Consider the following 15,692-nt stretch of genomic DNA (forward strand, 5'->3'; position numbering starts at 1 on the left):
CTGCCTTCAATTAACAAAAATGTATCTATACAGACCTTTTTGAGAGAATTTGCTGAAACCTGGACTTCAAATAGAATCCAAAAAATTACAGCTTGAGGGAATATTTCTATGAATGTTGTAGCGTGTATTAATCATTAGTTGCTTTATTAATATTATCCTTTATGTTAAGTTTAAATAACTCTCTGTATATTTGTTTTTGCCACAGTGAGGCGCTACAGTCGCGAAGAACTGGAGGCTCCTGACAGGCAGCCGAGGTCACGTACCAGGCCTGATGCCCAGCCTCCTCTCCACCCTGACCCAGGCCCTAACCCTGGAGCACCTGACCCAGCCAATCTCAGTTCAAAGGCTGAGCGAATCGCACGCTACAAAGCCGAACGCCGGAAACAGCTATCGGAACGATACGGGATCCTCCTTGACCAGGAGGTGGACACGGATTACACACCACGGTACAGCCGAGCGCGACGGGAGACTGATCTGTCTGATAAACAAGCTCCACCTGACAGGGGGCGGAGCGAGAAACAGGAGGCATGGAGAGAGGAAGAGGGTCACGAACGAAACGCTGGCAGGTCGAAATACAGCAGCTCTGGGATGGGACGAGTTTCCATGCCGACCGACTCTGCCTCTGTCCCTGCCCCTTCTTTGCCTAAGGAGAGAGCAAGCAATTACGCAGCCCAAGAGAAAGAGAGGCGGAGCTTGGATTCGGAGCGAGAGAGAGAGAGGGTAATGAACCTGGAGAACTACAGGCGAAATCCGGAGAGGAGCCCCAGATCACGCACTCAAGAAGCTCCCGTGACGGTTGACATGACCCCAGCCCAGCCGGCCAGAGCTACTGCAGTGGTGGCAGTGGCCAGCTCCCCTCGGACCGCACGCCGTTCCTCACTGCCCTCCACACGCTACGGCATATCCCCTGGAGATCTGTTCATCGAGCAACAGGCTCAGAATATTCTTAACCGTCAGGGGTGAGTCTCTGAGCATCATAAATAATTCTGTTTAATTGAATTTAGCGTATTAACTAAATAAAAATTGGAAGAAAAATTCTTCGTTCCCTGCCGATGATGTACATGTCTCCTTTTGAACTACAAACTTCCAAAAACAATTTGGAAATTTTTTTTTTTTTTTTTTTTTGACCCCACATCTCTATTGCTGTGTCACTTATTTGAAAATTGTAGCAGCTGTTGCATTTGAAGTTGATTTTTGTGAGGAAGATATTAGATGTGATGTGGTCTCCTAAATTATCCCAGAAAGTTCCCACACTGAGTAATGCCTAGGCATTGGAGGTATAATTAGCGGTAAAATTATAGCCTAGATTTGTGAGCTTAAGGAAGGGAGCCTTGCTAAAAATCCACTGTCTGACCTTCCAAAAGCCTTCAGTCCTATCATTTACCAACACATTTAAAGCTAAATAAATTTCTAGAAAGGTTTATTTCAACAAGCATCAATGAAATAAATAAAATAAAATAAAGAAGCCCTCATGATCTGTGAAACTTTTTGGAATAAGCAAAAGATGCTTAAGTGTCATTGATATGACATTACAAGTCATAACAAATATTTCAAAACTATTGTTGTGACTGTTTTGCATTTTGTTGAAGGAATCAATCCCAAGTATTTATTTATATTTACAGCTTTTGCCATCTTTATAAACTGTACAAAAATTCTTGCTGATATATTTTGGGTTTTTTCTGTTGAAGACATTGCAACATCTGGTTTCTATCGCAACAGCTGTAAAGAAATCAAAGGTGGTGTCTTGTGTACCATTTAAAATGAAATCACAATGGGTGACTTATGGTGAAATTAAAAATTTATTTAAAATGTAATTTAACTTAAAGGGAATCTGATCATTACCAGCAATAATTATTCTCTCTCCAGTGTATATTTTGAGCCATTTTTGTACTTTTAGTCTACGTGTTCCTTCTAAATCTATAGGTATTATTTATATATTTATTTATTTTTTTACATTTTGTAAAACATGATGAAATATAATCCTGTGCAAAGTGCAGAAATGGGTCACAGAGTTAAGTGCCATACAGAAAAGCAGCAGTTTAAAAATTCCTAATTATTTGGAAACTGATAAATCACAACTAACTGTCAATGTCTCACTTGAAAGGTGTAGAATTTGAAAATAATAAAATATATAAACTACTTGTTAATGCGAATGGGATGACGCTCTGATTAAAATTTAACATATGGAGGAAGTTTTTCAAAATATCAAAGTTGGGTGGTAGAGCAAAAATCTGAGAAAGCCACCACAGACGCACCCTTATTGCTGGCTCTCTCTCTTGGGAAGTAAGGGGTTACTGTGGCTGGGGAATGTCACAGGCTTTGGTATATTTTATAACCTGGAAGTCAATCTAAGATTCAAGCTTCACCTTAAATTCTTGGATATTGTGTCAGTTCTGACGTTATAGTTACAGCATTTCTGAGCTGCATTGTTTTGCCTGATGTTCTTTAGCTTGACATCTCGCTCTCAGAGTGAGTGGTCGCTCCTGAAAGACTTGGATGGTGACACCATCTCTATTATCAGCTGGCCCTCCAGGTACCTGAGTGCTGGGTGTGTCCCCACGTAAACCATGGACCTTCTAACTTCATTTATCCCCTTCATTCTGTAGTGATTTTCTTTTACGTTTAAAGAAATATACTCATCATATGTAGTCTTCCTTTATAACGTAGATACCTTCATGTAATCTGATCTTTTTTTTTTGTTGAAGACTTACTTCCTGACTGACAAAATAAAATGATATATCAGGAAGAAACTAATGACCAGCCTCAACTCATCCCCATAACACCCCCCACCCCTTTGTCTCCCATTCATCTATTCAGAATTTTACAAGATCCAAATTTGCTGAGGATGGTAATACTTGGAATTTGTACACTATTTTGAGATGGACTATAGTTATTTTTCTCTACACACACAACTGGTAATGTGTTTTGAAATTGTGGTCAATCCTGCAAGTGGCACAATGTCCCCTTTTTAAAAGCTCCAGCCGCGCTGCTGTGTCTGATCCAATAGTATGAGCGCAACACACAATAACATACAACCACAACATCAGTGTCACTGCAGCTCTGATAATGATTCACCACTCCAAATATTACCTGCTGTGGTGGTCCTGATCATTTGATAAACAGTGTGATAATGGGGTAACTAATTTTATAACGACAGTGCAGTTGAAGTAATGAACAGTGAGTGTAGAAACATGGAGGTGTTCATAATGTGACAGAACAGTGAATATTTGCTTTTGAAGCAGTGCTAATTTTTCTCTTTTGTTCCCTCACAAAGAATACGAGTGAGAGAAAGGCGAGCGAGGGAGGACAGCTTAGGCCGGACATCTGATTCAGGATCAGATGTATCCTCGGGTAGACGTCACCCAACAGTTACTCCTTCATATCTGTCCCCTCACTCTGAAAGCACAAATCAGTTGCGTACACGGAGTGCGGAACCCCCTGTTCAGCAACAGACCTTTAACACAGAACCCACACATCCCCATCGAGCACAGAGTGCTGACCGGCCATGGTACCATCACACGGACTCAACTGGCCAGCATCGTGTTTCTTCAGGTGAACCTCAGAAGTACCTGAATACATCGGATGCACAATCTCATGGGATACACCCAAGCACCATGGGTCACCAGATTGACTATAGGCAAGCTCCACAACAAGCAAGGTACATGGAAATCAAACAGCCTTCTCAATCATATGGACCCCCTCAGCATTCTGGATACAAGGAAGCCCAGCGACCATTACACGGCACTAATTATGACCCCCATTCTGAACCAAGATACAGGGATGCTAATCAAGTGACGCATGTGGACAGTGTCTCACACCAATCTGCTCAACTGCCACCCAAATATGAGCACACCTTACATGTAGATCCAGCATATGGACAACCATTTGTTCCTGGACCTAGGCATAATCAGGCTCTACCTTACAGTTCTACTGTAGAATTGCCTATAACATATGATCAAGCTCCTCCCTCTGCTCCGGCCAACAGGTCAAGACAACATGCTCCTTTGAATGGGGATAATGCCTACTCTTCACCCGGACCTCCTAAAATACCTCAACCCCGCAAGCCCCCAGACCTCCAAGACCATCCATCCATACCTAAGTTGCAACCTGGTAGGGAAACGGTGGAACGCGGACGAACAGCTAGTGCTGACCATATTCAGCCTGTCCACAGGGAGGGTCGTGCAACATCTAGGGCCGAACCTCCCTCGGACAGCCTGCTGAAGAGCAGAAAGGCTGTGCTGCCTTCCGAAATCCGCCGCAGGGAGAAGAGCGTTGATGACCCCATGCTGAGACAAGCAGAAGGAATTTCAGAGGGTCAGAGGAGTAGGAGTGTCAGTCAGTTGGAGGAGACTAAGGGAAGAGGTAGAGGGCGAACTAGGCAGGGTGCGCATGATGGTGTAGGTAGAGGTCGAAGAAGGTTGAGTAACTTGGAGGCAAGGGAAGGGTGTGATGAAAGGAGGGTAAGACCAGTAGGGGATGAAGAAGGTAACCGTGAAAAGAGGATCAGCCAGTTGCAGGAGAGAGCAGGAAAGGAAGATGGAAGTATCAGTCAGTCACAAGAATTTGATGGAGCAGATTTCAGGAAGGGTATGATTCGACATAGTTTTGAACATGGCCACAAGAGGACAGACCAGATTGAAGAGAGGCACATTGGCAAAATTAACAGGTTAGATGACTTTCAGCAGTGTGTTGAAGGTCAGTTTGGGCAGAAAGCAGATCAGCTGGAAGATGCCGGAAAATCTGGGCAAAGGGGAGATTCAGAGATGCAAGTGGAAACTGCAGATGTAGTGCAGGGCCAGGACAAAAACGTGACTCTGGGAGGTTTGAAAGAAGGACAAATTGAACAAAGGATTACACAGTTCAGTGAGACCAGTCAGAAGGAAGAAAGGAATGTTAACCAGTTTGATAAAATGGAAAGTGAAGGTCAGAATGTTATCCCAAATGTTACGACAGAGGGATATGTTAGACGAAGGAGGATCAGCCAGCCTGAGAATGATGAGGAGCAAGTCAGGCGCAGACGGGTAGGTCAATCAGAGGAAGAATGTAAAGGACGTAGGGTACATAGAATCAGCCAGTATGATACATGGGAAGGTCGAGATGGAAATGTCCAGTTAGGTGGACAAGAGGAGGGAGGTGACTGGGACTGTCGGGTACAGCAGACCCTACCAGAAGCCATGGACACCACAGCCCCACAGCAAGAAGTCAATGAGCCTTCAAATCAGAGGGTGTCAGATGGAGATGGGTGTTTACAAACCGGTTCTTCCCTACCTCAAGCACGCCGTAGAGGAAACAGAGATGGTGGGGACCTCAAGCCAAAAATCCGAACTCGTTCCATGTCAGATATTGGAGTGACTCAAAGGTCTGCAGTATTCCGAACTCTTGAACGTGCCGCGAGTCGAGAATCTATGCCAACCGTATTGGGTCTCCATACCAGAGACGCAGGAACTGCTAATGGGGAAGTGAGCACCTTGGATACAAGAGTTTCTGTAGCGAAGCTCAGGCATTCCTACCTGGAGAATGCCTCTGGACGCAGGCTTGAACTGTACGCAGGCATGTCGTTTGCCGTGACGTTTAGACAGATATTGACTAGTAATGACATTCCAGTGTCGAGGAAGAGGCGCAGTTTCAAACCTTTGACATTAACACTGCCTGATAGTCCCCAAACGTGCACTACTTAAGGTTTTCTTGGCGTTCGAGTCTTTAAGTGTATAATGAACTAGCTCCTGTTTCTATCTTGTCATTATAAACTGTGGCAGATTTTAGAAATGTCTAGGAAAATCTAAATTAGTGCACCTTATAAAATGTAACTCGATCAGGGATTAACCTGGAATTTTTGCTAAACCCAGGGACCATATTACAGAAGCAACTGAAGGCTGAAGGCATGACCATTTTTAGGATCTTACTTGGGACAGTGGCTATTTCAGATTATTTCTTTTAAATTTAGCCTTAAATGTATTACAAAAACACCATAATCATGCAGAATATACTAAATAATGTTTTTACGTCAGGATGCACCCAAAGGCCAAATTAAATATTGCAGCCAATTTTGATGTGGCTGATTATTAAGAAAGTGGGTATAGGCTCTAACATAGAACTTTTCACGATCATCACACTGGTTTTGTTTTTACTGATATGATATTATAGTTAGTTATTGTTTATATTGTCTAAGCTCTGTTTCTAAGTAATGAATAGCAGTGTATAAATTGAGCATTGTTTTTAAACTTGAGGTAAAATGTTCTAAATGATAATTTACAATGATTATAAGAAGGATTTGGCTATTTTCATTAGACTTATTCAATGATGTTTCTGTAATACGTGCCCTGGTCACTAACCTGTAAATTTGAAAGTTGGTTCCCTGATTTAAAAAAAAAAAATAATAAAATAAATAATAAAAATCCCTAAACCCTGAAACCAAACCCTAACCAATGAACTTTAAAACTACTAGGTTGAGCCCTTTTTGTGCCAGAATATGGAACCATCTATACTGTTAATCTTTATTTGTATGCTTGTATGTAGTGGTCATTTTGGCTTATTTCTGTTCTGGAGCATGTTTTCTGAAATAAAACCTAACATTGGTGTTTTTGTCGTATTGCATGACTTTGGCTTGTGTTTGTTAAATTGTTTGCTTTGTGATTAATTGATTTTGGAGGAAATAATTATAAAATATGACTCTGGTCATGTACTGCAGTGTTGTTTAAAATTTCTGTACAAGTATGATTCATATTTTCTCCATTTTGTATGTGCCCTTTTCTTTTTGATTCTGTGGCAAAGGGAGTCTAAGACAGACCCAGCTGCCGTGGAGGTCGAGACCACAGGTGATATAGACCGAGGACCACGGCGGCCTATGCGGTATATTTCCCCTGGTGATGACCGAAAGGCTTCTGAAAGATTTAGGACTCAGCCAATCACATCCGCTGAAAGGCTAGAGTCTGATAGGTACGCTCAGAAACAAAGTTATTGCTTAGGTTTTTGCTCATGTCAGGCTTTTCTTTAAATATTCCCTTCCAAGATTCCAGATCAGGTTTCAATATGGAAACTATTCCTGATTCCCAAAGTTGTGTTTTTTTTTGTTTGTTTTTAAGCTGTTTAGTAAACACGTCTGTGACAGTGTTCCTTTCTTATCAAAGCTGCGAAGAAACACATATGCAAACACCTTTTTGGAAAAATTAATTGTTTTATAGTGTAAACATAAACAACTTATTTATCCCATTTTCATATGTTGCATCCCCTTTTACATGTAATTTAATCAAAACAGAGTTATTACAGAAGGGAGCAAATACAAGAAAAATATTCGGCAACTCATTTTTTTTTTAGGATATTTATTTTTTTAAAAAGCATGGGTGCATTGCTTCCCTACTGGTCAAATAGTTTAATAGGTTAAAAAGACAAATACAAAAACAATAAAATGCTCCAGAAGTGGTATTTATTCTTTTTTTATTTTTTCCCCTCTGGATTTTCATGAAATACTGGCTTAAGCTCAATTACTGCACTATGTATCTTCTGTTACATTAGGAAAATGATGTGCTGTGCTTTCCTAAACATTCATAAAGCAGACATCTTTGAATTAAATGTGTAGTTGTAGTATTCGTTCAACAGTGTGCATGTTAAAATACATTTTCATTACGTGAAGTTATTAGTGTTTTCTTTTTTTCTTTGTGGTGTTTGTAATTGATTATTAGTGTTGGTTTGGATTTTTTATTTGACCTACTTATTATTTTAACAGGAACAAAGGCCCTTTTTCTTCAAAATTGTGTGGGACCAGATTTAACTGCTGAATGATATATTGACTATTTATTTAATATAGATTTATGAATCTAGTCATGCCAAAGAGGCTTGGGATGAAGCTGACAACACATGCCAGTGGCAGGATTTATATGCTTGTTGTTTACAGGAAACATGCTTTAATTCATGCAAATGTTTTGGTAGCGTGTGGAAGAAAACCTGGAATACTGAGTCTTATAAGACAATAGCCATGTTCATAGGTAGAGTCTGAGGTCGTATAAATTATAATATGTAAAGCACATTATTAAATCATTATGCTTGAATGTGCACACACTCTTCCCTCACGTGAGTTTCATCATAGAGACAGCAAAGATGAATATGAAAATTCTTAGCGAAACTTCAAACTTATGATTAAACATAATGCAGCTTTGATGAATAATGTCCTGTGAGCGCAACTAAACTGCTGCCTGATAAAACGGGTCTTTTTTTTCTGGACAATGACAGCACAATGATGTTTAATTTCGTTTTAGGTCTCGACTTAGTCCTGCAGAGCTACAGAAAGTAGTAGAAGGTGAGCCTCAAACCTGCTGTGTTTTACACCTCAGACTTCACCTAATTAGCAGGATTAGCAAACAAATGTGAGAACTGAATTATGCCCATGTTTTTTTGGTAGCTGATGAAGAGAAGTTGGATGAAAGAGCAAAGATGAGTGTGGCAGCAAAGAGGTCCCTCTTCAGGGTATGATTCGTCTGGCTCTCTAGTTGCACACACCATGATTAAGTTATTGAACATTACACTTTTCTTAATTTTCTTAAACTGCTTCCTTTCTGCCTTTGTCTGATTAGTTATTGTCTACATTTTGCACAATAATATATCTCTTAGGAGCTTGAAAAAACAGGAGAAGGTGGTGTTCCTAAACCTCGGTCACGTAATGCAGCAGTGGAGCGGAGACTCAGGAGGACACAGGACCGCTCACGAACCCAGCCCGTCACCACAGAAGAAGTGGTCATCGCTGCCACGTAGGTCCCTTCCCTTAGCATCGCTACTAGACACACTTTGTCTGTATCTTCTCTTTTTAAATAATTGTTTTTTAAATAAAACAACTGTAAATGATTTTGAAAATGATACCTGGTAGAGTTGGACCATCAGATCATAAGGTGTGTATGTGTGAGTGAGTGCGTGGTTAAAGCTTTGTGATGTTATTCGATCACGTGTTGTGTTTAGTACTCCTATGTTGTTTTGACTGTGTGTTCAGTCTTAATCCTTGTAGTTTTTTGCCTTTTGCTGTTTCGTCACAATAAATCCACTGGCTTTTTATTTATTTATTTATTTTTTGCTTTTTTGAAGTTCTCCTGGTTCCTCTTCTCAAATCACCACTCAAACTACAACCCCCAGAATGCCCAGTCCCACAGTAGTCAGCACCACAATGACTAGCTTCAGGTACCTGCATGTGATTGCATGAGACATGAGGCTTCAATTATGCTTTCTGTCAACTTCTGAGTAATGTCTGAATGTTTATCGAGCACGGTTTTATCTGAAGACGTGATTTACCGATTATTTACAGTTCTTCGTAGCATGGCTTCATCCATAGAACAGTCTAGTTCCTGCACTAACCACTGCTGCAGTCATTCACAGACTTGCTCAGCTGCCTGAACTCATCTCAGATCTCCATTAACCCTTCATTCTGTATTTCAGCGATTTGCTGTTCTACAGCTCCCTCTGCTGGCACCAGTCTGCGTTTGTCTCGGTTACAATCCTGTTTGTGTCACACAGAGAAAAATCGAACCCTTCATGTTATGGTTATTATTAGATTTTACTGCATTAATTAATTAAATCCCCAGACTGATCCTGTGTGAGATGAGGTGTGTTTGAGAGTGGGCTCTGGACACTTGAGCAAACATTGAAATCCGTTCCGTTTCTCTCGGGAAGGTGGCATATCAAGAGGGCAGCCGTTTAGAACGAGGCCTGTTTCTGCCTGTGTTCATCTACATAAGAGTTGTATCTGATTCTCGTCAAATTATTTAAGTTGATAAACTACAGAAAACATTTCACTTTTGCGGCACAGTTATTTAACATTCAACAACATACAAATCAATAAATAGTGTAATTTAACGAAAACCAATTTCACAATGTAAATATTGTGGGGGTTTTTTAGTAACTGATTTAAAAGAAATATTCAGATCAAAATGATCTTATTATATTCATTTACCCTTTTAAGGTCAAAACTGGGGAGAAATAAAAGACACAAACGGGACTGTAAAGTTTTGATCTGGCAGTGATATGCACATGGAAACTCCTGGTTTTCATTTTCAGTATTTAACGACAGTTCCGTTCTTGCTTAAATCATTGCAAATCAGTGAATAGTGTTGAATACTTATGTCCCATGCGGACTTTGTTCTATAGTTTGATTTACTGAGGGAGTAATGTATGCCACACCTAGTGGTTTCCTCTAGTTTCTTGAGTGTAACGTTCTTTGTGTTATTCACTTCACAGCATTGTTTTTTTTTTTTCTATTTAATTTCATAAAGATCATTTGTGTTTCTGAGTTTGAGAAATTCTTTGAGTCTGAACCTGATTTATAACCGTTTTTGTATAATTCCCTGGTAAGATCTAAAAGTCAATGGGAGTAATTTAAAGTTTGTTACTAAGTAATGCTTCTTAGGATTAATACTTTTAAATACTAGGTACTGGTAAATGATTTTACGTTTGTGAGCTCTAAGCTGCTTTGGCGCATGTGTGGCTTTTGTTGTAGTTAAAGAATGTAAATGCGCTGGTTCCATTGTTTGAGTTTATTTGATTGTTTCTAGGTTTGTTAATAGACCCTGTTTCCTTTCATGTATAAAATTGTGATATATTTGTCCCCCCAGCCTGCAGGCATCCTCAGCCCCAGGCTCCACTCCCCTGGATCAGGAGCAGAAGGAGGTTCTACCTAGAGAAGCACAGACGGCACAGGGGCCAGAGACAGATGAGCCAGACCTATCGGCTCTGAGTTTGGCTGAGAAAATGGCTCTATTTAACCGCCTGTCACAAACTGCAGCCGAACCGGCAGAGGGCACGCGTACCGAAACACGACAGCGCAGGGTTAAAGCACGCTTCCAGACTCAGCCCATCACTCAGGGAGAGGTGGAGCAGGTGAGTGTAGCCACCGTTCACGACATGAGACCCCTGTTTATTTACTGTGTGATAATAAACAAACCCTTGTTGCGTTAACGGAGCACAGTTTGATTTGGTATTTTGCTCCTGGGCTGCCTCTACAGTTAGTGTAATTCACTTTCATAGCATTGTCTTGAAATTAAGGGAGAGGGGCGTGGCCTCTTACACTCCACCAAAAGCTACATAGTGCAGTTTCTATAGTGATGAGCCCAGAGTAGCTACAACAGAGGATTCACATCCTTCATATCGTAAAAAAAAGGAGAATGGAGCGTCTGTTGTTGCTACTGTTGGCTTATCACAATAGAAACTGCACTATGTAACTTTTGGAAGAGGGTAGGAAAACATACCCCTCCCACTTTCTTCCTTAACTTAAAGAAAACCTACCAAAACTAAACATACAGTGAACATTATTCTAGTTTAACTGGACATTCCTATGCCATGATTTTAAGTGTGGAGGTACATTTTTCCCTTTTACAGGAACTAACACAGGACATAGCTTCATTGGGGCACAAAGATCCTGGTCCCATGACTAACGGTTCTGTAGAATCACCACAGGGCCAGCAAGTAAGACACTGTAGGCCGTGTTTCGTCAGCTCATTCATGAATCCTGGCTACAGGACAGCTCCTGATTGGTCAATAGATAGACCATGTAGCTTTGCATCCCCAGACCTGCTTCTTAATCTAGAGTATTTGTGACTGCTGTGCACTGCATCTTAATTGGAATACCTGGTAAGAGTTTGTTTCCATCAGAGTAGTGCAGTGTGTGAAAGTGATGTGATGACTGATGATAGCTGTTTGAAACCTGGGTTTGTCCTCCTTTTCTTTGTACAGCAGGCCTTATTCCTTTATCTCTTTCATTCGTTTACCATCATAATTCTCAATATATTTGAGCCTTTATCTTCTGAATGTGTTAGGACACCTTGTGGTTCGTGGATCCGTTTGCCCGCTTGGTGAATTAGCTTTAACAGCACACCTGGGAATGTTGTAGCTAGCTGTGTTGAACATTAGGACTGATACAGCTTATATCACTCAGTTTCTCTCAGTTTCTTTTTGCTTGTGTCAACCTTATGGCATGGTTTCCCTGAGAGGGATTAAGCTTGGTCCTTGACTATATCCTCCTTTCAGTGAAAAATCACAAGTCAAAATGCTGTGTAGTCCAGATCTAGGCTTAATCCCTTTCTGGGAAAGCATTCCTAAGAGTTATGCTGCATCATATTTCAAATGAGAAAGGATTCTCTCCTGTAATAGCAGCTGATCTGATGTCAGAGACCTTTGAAATCTTATTTTTCCAATTTTTTTTGGATTTGTGCTGGAAATGTGTTTATTTATTTATTGACTGAAAAGGAGGAACCCAGGTTTACTGTATGTAGGGGCTACTTTGTATGCCATGCTTGTAGACACCGTTCAAGCTTTCCCTGCATCCTACTGGTTTGATTCGACCTCTCTGCGATGAGTGTTTTTGTCCGTCTTATCTGAGAGTTGGTAATGATGGTGACGTGAATGCTTACGTGTACCTGTTTTTAATGAAGATGTACATTGTGTGCACTTTCACAACCAAAACCTGCCGTTTGGTTGTTTGTATATTTGTAACCACCCTTGTTTTTCTCTCCCGTTGCACCTCATGCCTCCTGTATTCTCTTCTTTTTGCCCTTCCTCTTTTTTCATACTGTAGCTGCAGAATGGCAGCCTGAAGTTAGAGCCTCTCTCTGCATCGTTGGTCCGGTCTGTTGCTGCGGTCACCGCCCAGGCCTCTGTTGCCACGGTGACAAGCCCTTCTATGGCAATGACTGGAGACGTCCACTTGGGGATGTCCACAGCCCTCCCTTACGCTCCGCCCGCTCACCCCTCTCCCAATCAGCTGCCAGACAATAAGCTTCCAGCCTACGACAGAGGAGTTCGATATTTCAGCCTCACGGAGAGCGGAGAGAACCGCACCCCTGAAATATGTTCTCCGCCCCCAGCGGAGGCCTTCAGCCAGCCGGCACAAGGCAGGGGTGTGGCCGTAGTGTCTTCAGCCAGTGAGCAGAAGCAGGAGGAGGAGAGTGGGTGGAGGGGAAAAATTGGCTTTGCGGAGCCCTCTCACGCCTTCCCTCACACACACACGGAGCAGATCCGTCAGCCAGAGCGAGACAGGCAGCGTGAATGGGAGAGAGAGCTAGAGGCAGAGCAGAGGAGAGAGAAAGAGAGTGCACTCATCCCAAGAAGGGGTTACCTCTCCCCAGAAGCTTTTCAGACGGATCAAGAGTGCGGCAGCAAAGGTAAGGACAGATGGAAAAGGGGGAAAAAATCATGCATGACTTGGAGAGCAGCTTTAATTTGCTAAGAGGTGTCCTTATTGTGTCTCACACACACAGGGTCACACTTGGCTGCCTGTCTGCCCAAGCTGCTCTCTGATTGGGTTAAGTAGGCTCCGTCTGCCATGCTGCTGGAGGCTGAATGTGATTAGCATAATTTTGCCATCCATCCAGCCCCCGGCTTCCTTTGTCTGCACTGGAGAAGCCGCAAAACAAACTGATGATGCTGGTGTGAATGATGTGGGAGGGTTTTTTTTTTCAGTAGAGTGTTACTATCTCTCCTTCATGCTTTTGTCTCTAGAGAGAGGGATGTGTTCCCTGCGTTAAGTGTGTGTGAGTGGAATGATATTAACACACTGCTGACTTGTTCTGAGGTGGGGAAAAATGAATGAGGGCCTTTAAGAGGTTTCATTAACGCACATATGTTTTAAGGTAGGGCCCCCCCACCCACTTTGCCCATATCACAAATACACAAAAGGAAGCCTTGTGTGTTCGGATGCATTTATCCAACACATTTTCATTCATGTACCTATTGCAGGAAAGAATCTGACTGACACCTTTCTAAGACCTTCAGGGTTATTCAACACTAACAGTATTTGAAGCTGTGTCATAAGTATATAATAACACTCGTGGGGGGGGGGGGGTGTAGGCATCTAAGACTTGTGTGAACAAATTTAGAGCTACAACTATGAGGCATATGTTAGCTGTTATAACATAAAGCTCTATTCAATTCGGACTACTTCACTGTAAACGCAAGCCCATCCCTTGGGTCACTTTCACAAACCTGTGACCTTAATGAAGAGTTGTCTCAGTTGTTTAGGACAATGTATGACGTTCCTAGGACGGCTCAAATGAAAACTTCAGTGCTGTAGTTACACACAACAGCCCTTTACACAACACACAACAGCCCTTTACACAACACACAACAGCCCTTTACACAACACACAACAGCCCTTTACACAACACACAACAGCCCTTTACACAACACACAACAGCCCTTTACAGAACACGCAACAGCCCTTTACAGAACACGCAACAGCCCACACAGCTACACACAACAGTCCATTACACAACACACAACAGTCCATTACTCAACACACAACAGCCCTTTACACAACACACAACAGCCCACACAGCTACACACAACAGTCCATTACACAACACACAACAGTTCTTTACACAACACACAACAGCCCACACAGCTACACACAACAGTTCTTTACACAACACACAACAGCCCACACAGCTACACACAACAGCCCTTTACACAACACACAACAGCCCACACAGCTACACACAACAGCCCTTTACACAACACACAACAGCCCACACAGCTACACACAACAGCCCTTTACACAACACACAACAGCCCACACAGCTACACACAACAGTCCTTTACACAACACACAACAGCCCACACAGCTACACGCAACAGCCCTTTACACAACACACAACAGTCCATTACTCAACACACAACAGCCCTTTACACAACACACAACAGCCCACACAGCTACACACAACAGTCCATTACACAACACACAACAGCCCTTTACACAACACACAACAGTTCTTTACACAACACACAACAGCCCACACAGCTACACACAACAGTTCTTTACACAACACACAACAGCCCACACAGCTACACACAACAGCCCTTTACACAACACACAACAGCCCACACAGCTACACACAACAGCCCTTTACACAACACACAACAGCCCACACAGCTACACACAACAGTCCATTACACAACACACAACAGCCCTTTACAGAACACGCAACAGCCCACACAGCTACACGCAACAGCCCACACAGCTACACGCAACAGCCCACACAGCTACACACAACAGTCCATTACACAACACACAACAGTCCATTACTCAACACACAACAGCCCTTTACACAACACACAACAGCCCACACAGCTACACACAACAGCCCTTTACACAACACACAACAGTTCTTTACACAACACACAACAGCCCACACAGCTACACACAACAGTTCTTTACACAACACACAACAGCCCACACAGCTACACACAACAGCCCTTTACACAACACACAACAGCCCACACAGCTACACACAACAGCCCTTTACACAACACACAACAGCCCACACAGCTACACACAACAGCCCTTTACACAACACACAACAGCCCACACAGCTACACGCAACAGCCCTTTACACAACACACAACAGCCCACACAGCTACACACAACAGTCCATTACACAACACACAACAGTCCATTACACAACACACAACAGTCCATTACACAACACACAACAGCCCACACAGCTACACACAACAGTCCATTACACAACACACAACAGCCCACACAGCTACACACAACAGTCCATTACACAACACACAACAGCCCACACAGCTACACACAACAGTCCATTACACAACACACAACAGTCCTTTACACAACACACAACAGCCCACACTGCTACACACAACAGTCCTTTACACTTTAAGTCATAGCATGTCATAAACCACGTCAAGTCTGCATCACC

General features: G+C 42.3%; 1 protein-coding gene across 1 annotated transcript in view; it reads left to right on the top strand.

Annotated features, from left to right (window-relative positions):
* svilb (supervillin b) overlaps positions 1 to 15,692 on the top strand; it is a 43,898-nt gene that overhangs the window by 7,933 nt on the left and 20,273 nt on the right. The window contains 10 exon segments of the mRNA XM_066655744.1: positions 206 to 959; positions 3,275 to 5,542; positions 6,772 to 6,936; positions 8,253 to 8,293; positions 8,396 to 8,460; positions 8,605 to 8,741; positions 9,070 to 9,162; positions 10,590 to 10,854; positions 11,353 to 11,439; positions 12,548 to 13,133. Coding sequence (XP_066511841.1) covers positions 206 to 959; positions 3,275 to 5,542; positions 6,772 to 6,936; positions 8,253 to 8,293; positions 8,396 to 8,460; positions 8,605 to 8,741; positions 9,070 to 9,162; positions 10,590 to 10,854; positions 11,353 to 11,439; positions 12,548 to 13,133 — 4,461 coding nt within the window.

This window comes from Hoplias malabaricus, chromosome Y (assembly GCF_029633855.1).
Source record: "Hoplias malabaricus isolate fHopMal1 chromosome Y, fHopMal1.hap1, whole genome shotgun sequence".
Classification (NCBI taxonomy): domain Eukaryota; kingdom Metazoa; phylum Chordata; class Actinopteri; order Characiformes; family Erythrinidae; genus Hoplias; species Hoplias malabaricus.